The 8,712-nt window shown below is 41.1% G+C and overlaps 1 protein-coding gene across 1 annotated transcript; it reads left to right on the top strand.

Moving 5' to 3' along the window:
• Nucleotides 1-4,726: 4,726 nt before the first annotated feature.
• On the top strand, nt 4,727-5,551 carry LOC133737739 (uncharacterized mitochondrial protein AtMg00310-like). Its single transcript, XM_062165243.1, has one exon. It carries the CDS (start codon nt 4,727-4,729, stop codon nt 5,549-5,551), a length of 825 nt encoding a protein of 274 aa, XP_062021227.1.
• Nucleotides 5,552-8,712: the final 3,161 nt, after the last annotated feature.

The following is an 8,712-nucleotide window of genomic DNA, read 5'->3' as shown; positions in this document are numbered from 1 at the left end:
TCACAGATACTGAACCAGCACCAGTAATGGGATATGAGTCACCATTGGCATTAGTGACACATGATCTGTGGGGTGAAGACAAGGTGTGAAGTAAACTTGGGTCATGAGTCATATAATCCTTTACACCCGAATCAATTATCCATACATCATTCCAATTAAAGTCAGAAAGTTTTAGAGAACTAAGTGTACCTGAATCAGTCATGAAGGCAAACGGTGGATCTAGATGTCCAGAAGTATCATCCTCTGAAGCAACACATATGAGATTAACCTTTGAATCTGGAGAGGCCACCTGGAGTGAGGCTTTGGCCTTGCCTCTTGGTTTTGAACCAGTAGCATTCTTGAGAGGGGCTGCAATTTCCTTTGCCTTGGCGTCTTTGAGTTTAGCAATATGGTCATCCCACCACTCTGGATACCCTATCAGCTGATAACAAGAGTCGACATTGTGCTTGGTTGATTTGCAATGAGTACAATGCATAGGACTGATACAATGCAAATAGATGAAAAAGTTCATCTATTTGCAATCCTCCTTAATTGATCTCGACTTTTTTCCAAAGCCTTTACTAATTAAATCTAGCTCCAATTATATGCATATATTCTAAGTTGGCCACCAATTATATGCATACATACAAAAGTTTTCTATAATTCAAAATCAATTAAGCAATCTCACATAAGCAACATAAAAATCAACATAAAGAAATCACAATTTTTATTCAAACATAAGAATGAGCTTAAAAATTTGCCCTTAATGTTATTTGTTAACTAAAAGTCATAGTTCTACAAATCCAAACAAAGAAAACTAAAAGAAGTTACAAGGAAAAAGATAGAATTACACCGTGAAGGGAGTGGATGATGAAGAGCTTGAGACGTTGATCTTGAATCTTGAAAGCAAGGCTTCACTATCACGTCACAAGGTGGATGATGACGGCTAGGAGACTTCATGGCTTCTTCTTCTCTTCTTCTCTTTGCTTGAAAATGCAGAAACTTGAAACTAGAGGATGGAGAGGAAATGGAGAGACAAAGAAGATGAAATGGATGAAGGAATGTGTTTTTCTTCTTTGTTGTAGCCTCTATTTATAGGCTACCAAGAAAAACTATTTGGCTTTAAACAAATGATGATGGGTTAGGTTTGAGCATTTAAACATTAATGGAATTTGTTAGGTTTGAATATTTAAACACTAATGGAATTTGTTAGGTTTGAGTCACTTTCTACTCATTTTTCCGTCAATTAATTCTCTACCAAGATTTCAGATTTTTCCCGTGACATCTTCATATTAAATGATCCACCATGAGTGTAGATCATTGTGTTAAATTTTCAGAATTTATTTCCATGCCATTGGGCCGAAATCGCTGCTGGATTCCTTACAGGTCCAGTTTTCCAGTTTTGCTTCTGCATAAAATTGGGCTGACTGTTTGAAGGCCTTCCACTTCTATTTGGCTCTTGCACTTATCATAAGAAATGTTTCTTAGGATGTCTAGAATGGATCTGGAAGGTTTCAGCTCATTTAAAGTTCATTTGGTCAGGTGGTCGCTTCTTCTTCCTTGCTTGGCTTGGTTTCTCCTAGCCGGAGTAGGAAAATGTGTAAAGTTGACATTTTTAGTGCATTTCCATTTTTCTCCATCATTTTATGGACCTAACACTTATTTCATCATCATCTACTCCAATGTACCTAAAAAATAGAAATTGAGTTAAAAAAACGATTCGTTAAGGAATTAACTAAGCAGAATATGAGGAATTAACTATTAAAATACCACATTAAAATGCTCCTATCAAGGACCCTGTGGCTTTCTCCATGAAGGACCAGAATCTGGAGCAAATTTGGAGCTAGATGTGTGTGGTGGCTTATATTTAGCCACCATAGCTGACGCTTCAGTAGTTGGCCCAGACATCATTGTTTTAAGCCTATTAGCTTCAGCACTAACTATTGAGTATGCCTCTTCAATCTTAAGTAATGGTTTGGTATTAAGCACCCGACTTCTTCCAGCATCAAGATAAGGGTCAAGACCTGCAAGGAACATATACACACGATGCTTATTCGTTCTCTCTATTGCAATAGGAATGCAGTCCGCAAACTTGAGACTGAGAGGGTCTAGGATGTCAAGTTCTTGCCACATCTTTTTCATCTTGCTATAGTAATCATGGAGTGGGGCCCCATTTTGCTTGGTAGACATTGTAGCTATTTGGGGTTCATAATTCCCGGAATCATCTTATGCCACTAAATAAGTAAGCTTGACTGCATCTCAAATATGTTTTGCAGTTTCGAGTCCTTCATAATTTTCTCTGACATCCCTATGCATGGAATTGAGAAGCCAGGCTTGAACAAGACTGTCTTCTTGTACCCATACTTCATATGCATCTTCATCATCTTCTGATGGGGCCTTTTTCTTCCCCGTAATATTCAGCTTTGCATGTTTGGACCAGGAGATAAAGTTGGTACGATCCAACTTATCAGGAGCAATTGGACCATTATCAGTTGAGTAGGATCTTCCTACGATCTGGGAAGAAGACTCACCCTGCTTTGAAGTGTCATTTTTGGACGAGTCGTTGTTGTCTTTTGTGTTGACCATATTGGAGTTCTTTTCTGATTCGAGGAGGTAGGTGTACCAAGTCGAAGACGATGAGGTCTGTCATCGATCTGATTGTGTGTGGGTCACAGATGCAGAAGCTCGATGACGACGCAGCAGTTGACGTAGATGATGAGGCTTCCGATAGTCTAGGTTGAAGTTGAAATCTGAGGGAAGATTAGTGGTGTCGATGGAGGGTCCAGTTTAGGTTGAATGGCAGAAAACACGCTGGTCTGGTCTGGGTCTACTGAGAAATGATCAGAGGTCGAGTTTTCACTACTACTGGGATGCAATCGTCGGGCTCGAGTCGGGGTTGAACGCCGGAGATCGAGTCGTTGGCGTTTGGGCTGTCGAGGTCAGCTTGTACAGGTGAGATCAAGGTCGTCACTGGCGGCGGTGTGCAGGTGGAGTCGTCGTCGGTCCTGGTTCCTGTAGGCGTCGAGATGGCCGGGGTCAGAGGAGCTGAAGGAGACGAGGCTGGCCGGAGACATCGTTGAGGCAACTAAGATCGCTGGTCGAAGTTGTCGTCGTCGAGATGGCCGGAGTCAGAGAAGCTGATGGAGACGAGGCCGAGTCTGGGTCGAATCTGGTGTATGGGTATGGTACGTATGGGCCGTCCGGACATTTTATCAAATAGTTCGTTGAAAAGTTCGGTGAAATATTTTTAATTAATTAAAAATTTTAATTAAAAATATTAATTTATATTCATTTTTGTTCAACAATATGTGTAAAATACGGAAAAAAACGTAAAAATCATGTATAGTACGTGTATAATACTTTTGGCTTCAAAAGTACGGGAAATTTAATGAGTCTCTTTCAAAAATACGAAGTACGGAAGTATTTTTGAAAAAAAACGTAAGTACATGTTTTATTCGCGTATAATACGAAAAATTACTAACTACTTAACTAGGGGTATGGGTATGGTATGGATATGATGTTTGGGTATGGGTATGGGTATGTATGGTATGTGTATGGATATCTGAGTATGGGTATGTAAGGTATTGGTATTTGTAAAAAGACTTCAAACAAGATATTAGTATTTCGGCAGCGGAAATGGGTATGAGATTTAGGTCTCAACAGCGTATTGCTCTGATACCATCTTGAACTATATGGGAATAATGTCGTAAGTATATTCATCTCTCAAGGAGGTTTATATAGTACTACAACCATGTACATATAAAGAAAAGTAATCAATGTTGATCTAAGTCAACCATAGTACTAATGCTAATTGATACACAAAATAAATCATAATAAAGACTAATTGATATGATACAGCTCATGTCAACAACATCTTCTCTTGTTTGATCACTCCACAACTCATCTATGACATAACTCTGACTTCAATAGGTAAGGACTCATTACCATTACATGGAAAAAGATTTAATTAAGTCCTAAGTTATGTGCATATATTTATAGTGGGTGGTGATCTGTGATAGATAATAGATCCTCCAAGTTTGAGATTCCACAGTTCATGCATCAACTGTGTCCTATTAGTTTGTGTAACGTAGTTTACAAGGTAGGTTCGAAAGTCTTGGCAAACCGCCTCAAGCCCCTGCTCAACTCGTTGATCTCTCCTTTCTAGAGTGCATTTGTCCCGGGTAGCTAGGTTAATTTCTGATAACTCTTTGATGGGTTTTGAGATCTCTCATTGTTTGAAGCGTCGAAGAAGTGGTAAAGTGGGCTATTGTGCTTTGAAGTAGACATGAGTAAGGCATATGATAGAGTCGAATGGGGGTTCTTGGAGGCAATTATGAGGAAGCTGGGTTTTAGTACGGTGTGGGTAAGGTGGATTATGAGTTGTGTAAGCACTGTGTCTTTCTCTTTCATTATCAATGGGGAGCCTTGAGGCCGAGTTATTCCATCACGAAGACTAAGGCAAGGGGACTCAATTTCACCCTACCTTTTTTTGTTATGTACGGAGGTGTTATCTAGGTGTATTTTGCATGCAGAACAGACAGGAGTGTTGCAAGGGGTTCGAATATGTCGGGGTGCCCCAAGTATCAGTCATTTGTTTTTTGCAGACGACTCTTTTATTTTTTTCAAGTCAAGAAGGGGGGAGTGTGAGGCGGTGAAGTCCTTGCTGGTGGACTATGAAAAAGCATCCGGGCAACATGTGAACTATCAGAAAAGTTGTATTTCTTTTAGCAAAAATGTTCACCCACTAATGCAAGATGGGATTTCGGCGATCCTTGGAGTAGAGAGAGTGGATAAACATGACAGGTATCTCGGACTTCCTACGGAGCTTAGATACTCAAAGTCGGAGGCCTTTGGTTTTTTGAATGAGCAGATTCGCAACCGGATTCAAGGTTGGCGTGAGAAAACTTTGAGCATTGCTGGCAAAGAGATGTTAATTAAGGCGGTAGTCCAGGCGATTCCTTCCTATGTGATGAGTTTTTTTGAAGTTCCTAAATACTTATGTGATGAAATGCATAGATTGATGGCTCAGTTTTGGTGGGGAGATGATGGAGATGCTAGAAAGATTTATTGGGTTGCTTGGGATAGATTGTGTTTCCCTAAAAGTGAGGGGGGTTTAGGGTTTCAAAATATGCATCACTTTAATCTTGCATTACTAGCTAAACAGGGTTGGCGGCTGTTCCAACAACCGGATTCCATGATTGCAAAGCTCCTCAAAGCTAAGTATTTCCCACGGTGTTCGTTCATGGAGGTTGAAATTAAAGGAGGGGAATCCTACACTTGGCGTAGTATTTTATTAGGGAGGGAGGTGCTAAAGAAGGGTTTGAGGTTCCAAGTAGGTGATGGAGTTAACATTTTGGTTTGGGATGCCCCATGGGTGCCTCTGCCTCAGTCATTTAGGCCATACTCACCGATTTTGGAAGGTTTGGAAGAGCTTACAGTGGCTGATTTAATTGATCTGGATACTGGAGAGTGGGCGGTGGATTTCATGCAGGAGATTTTTACGTTAGGGGAGGTGGAGAAGATAGCATGCATTCCTTTAAGTGTTCGTGGTGCTCAGGACCGCCTTGTCTAGCATTTTTCTAATAAAGGTCTGTACACGGTGCGAAGTGGATACCATGTTTACAATAACGTTGTTGGTTTGGGGAACAGGGCCACCACTTCGTCAGGTGATAGTGGCGGGGTGTGCATGTTTTCAAATCTTGTCTTACTTTACAATGCTTTTGGTTATTTGGGCCATTGCAGTTGAAACTGTTTCAGTGGTAGAAACAGGGTTGTCGTGGGAGCTTTCACCTCCGAGATCCGATACCTGTCAACCATGAACAGAGGTCAGAGGGAAGACCGGGCTAGCCGGCCTTCGACCCTCCGATGCCTAAGTCAGATACATGTAAGAATGTAGACTAGGTAGGAGTAAATGGAGAGTGGTGGCTTACCTTGAATGAGTGGAGAGACATGTATTTATAGTGTGGGGATGAGCTTGTCTCCCCTTTGTTTCCAATGTGGGACTACCTGTGGCCTACCCGATACCACAAGTGTATGGTATCGACATCATCTTTGGGCGGTATCAGCATCATTTCACGCAGCTAGTGAGCCTTGTGCTTCCTATATTTGTGCCTAGGCGGTATATATACCAACAAGTCCCCCAAGTCCCCGGTCAAGAGTTCTCTTGGTGGGGAGTTTGTCATGGTAGAAATATCGGAAGTGCAAGGCGAGCATTCTCGGCACGTGACTTCCGTACAACCATTACCCCCAGTCCCCCAAGTCCCCAGCTAAGAGGAGTCTTGACTGGGGTGGTGATTTCAGTTTCCAAGTAGTTCATTAGACATTTCGTGAAAGTTTCTTCCTTAGGGTGACTAGTCCCCCCAGTCCCCCGAGACTGAGGTCAGAGGATTTAGATCAGGGTCTGCTAGCATATGGCATCAGGTATGCCCGATATAAGGTGTACTCGATACACTTGGTGTCTGCGAGGATAGCCTTGGCTATGTCAGCCCATTGTTGCAAGTGGCGATAGTAATAATTTTGGCGTGAAGCCGATAATGACTATAATGAATGTAGCCGATAATCGCTATTGTTAAGCTTGGCACAACCTTTCATTTTGCATGTAGTGACATGCAATCATATAATAGAGAAAGATGAGACATTGCGATATTTTATAATGGAGAGAAACCATGGTGATATCGTATCATGTAATGGAGAAATAAAACATGGCGATATCATATAATAGAGAGAAAACATGGCGATACCGCTTGTTAGAGAAATATAACTCATGCCGATATCAGATAATGACATATGGCGATGTCGCATGTTGGAGAAACAACTCGGGGCCATATCGCATAATAGAGAGGTAAAACATAGAAACATTGTATAATAGAGATAAAGCATGGCGATATCGTGTAATGGAGAGGTAGAACATAGCGATATCATATAGTAGAGATCAAACATGGTGATATCGTGTAATAGATAGATAAGACATGGCGATATCGAGTGTTGGAGGAAGATAACTAATGCTGATATCAGATAATGGAGAGATAACTCATGGCGATATCATATAATGGGGAGCGTGTCGTAATTATGCTTGTGGTGATATTGGATGCTTTCTAGGATAGTGCTAGGCTATGTCACCACAACCGTCCTTATAGTGGTGTTTAGTGTTGGCTATTTCATCTTGATCGCATTTCACCATTTCACTTTGATTGCATTTAGCCATTGCACTTAATCGCATTTTGCCCCTTTTGGGTTAATCTCATTTAGCCATTTCATTTAGGCATTTCGCCTTGATTGCCTTTAATTTAGGCATTTCGCCTTGCTCGCCTTTCATTTAGGTATTTCACCTTGATCGCATTTCATTTAGGCATTTCGCCTTGATCGCCTTTCATTTAGGCATATCGCCTTGATTGCATTGAAGCATTTCACATTGTGATCGCATTGAAGCATTTCACATTGATCGCATTTGAACATTTCATTGTGATCGCATTAGAGCATTTCACATTGATCACATTGGAGCATTTTACATTGATCGCATTGGAGCATTTCGCATATTTCGCATTGATCGCATTAGAGCATTTCACATTGATCGCATTGGAGCATTCCGCATTGATCGCGTTGGAGCATTTCGCATTGATCGCATTGGCAATACAAAGGTTTGCAAGTTATAGCACTTATAGAAACCCAATGAGCACCCTACGCAGTCATTGAAGGGGTGGCTTTTAGATATGATGGATGTACTTGGTGAGGACCAACGAGATTATTTTTTCATGGGGCTATGGGCTATTTGGGTTGAATGTAACAACATGCTTTGGCATGGTGTGAGCTGCCGACCAATGAACATGATTCAGTGGACCGTGAGGATGTTGGAGGACTTTCAAGTATATCTTCCCAAAGCTGTTAAGAAGAAAAAAAAAACCTCCTGTGAAATGGCATAACCCACCTCCAGGCCGACTGAAAATTAATGTAGATGGTGCTTTTAGGGTGGAAAATGGTTGTGGAGGTATTGGTGTGGTGGTCAGGAATGATATGGGCATGGGTATTGCTGCGTTAGCTCGACTTTTTGTACATGCACACTCGGTTCTTAATATGGAAGCGGAGGCATGTAGAGCTAGTCTTCTCCTTGGGATTCACCAAGGGTGGTCTGACATAGATGTTGAAAGCGACTCTGCCATGCTGATTGCTGCTCTTAATAGTAAAGAAAACAATTTCTCTGAGGTAAGTCGAGTTTTAGATGATCATAAGGATTATCTTAGTGCTTTTCAGTCAGTTAGAATTCGACACATTTACCGTGAAGCAAATGGTGTAGCTGATAGGTTAGCTCACCTTGCTAGTTGGGGTGCAATTGATGATGTTTGGTTAGATGGGACGCCTGCTATTATTCAGGATGTTCTCTACGAGGATTATTGTAGTTGTGTCTCTGTAGCACGGGGTCCAGGTTTTATGTCCCCCCCCGGTTGCAAAATTCTAATATTAATATAATAAATGGAACCGGGCATGGGGCTGAGCCTCCCAGCTAGGCTGGGTTCCAAACCCCTTTTCAAAAAAAATAATAATAATAGCCTCGTATGAATCTCCTGACAAAAAATGCCAACACAAACATCGGAAATAAAAATTAAATTTTTTTTTAACACAGAACACAAGAAACTTGACATCACACAAAAGTGTCGAGGAGTATGTTCTTGGTGAATGCAGTCAATAAGAATTGAGAATTTATGTAAACAAATCTTTTTGGACGATAAGATTTTCAGC

Source organism: Rosa rugosa, chromosome 3, assembly GCF_958449725.1.
Source record: "Rosa rugosa chromosome 3, drRosRugo1.1, whole genome shotgun sequence".
In the NCBI taxonomy this organism is placed as follows: domain Eukaryota; kingdom Viridiplantae; phylum Streptophyta; class Magnoliopsida; order Rosales; family Rosaceae; genus Rosa; species Rosa rugosa.
This window is presented reverse-complemented; position numbering and strand designations above follow the sequence as displayed.

Bases quoted from the DNA above. Each gene is read 5' to 3' on its own strand.
- LOC133737739 (XM_062165243.1), top strand. From the start codon at position 4,727: ATGCAAGATGGGATTTCGGCGATCCTTGGAGTAGAGAGAGTGGATAAA.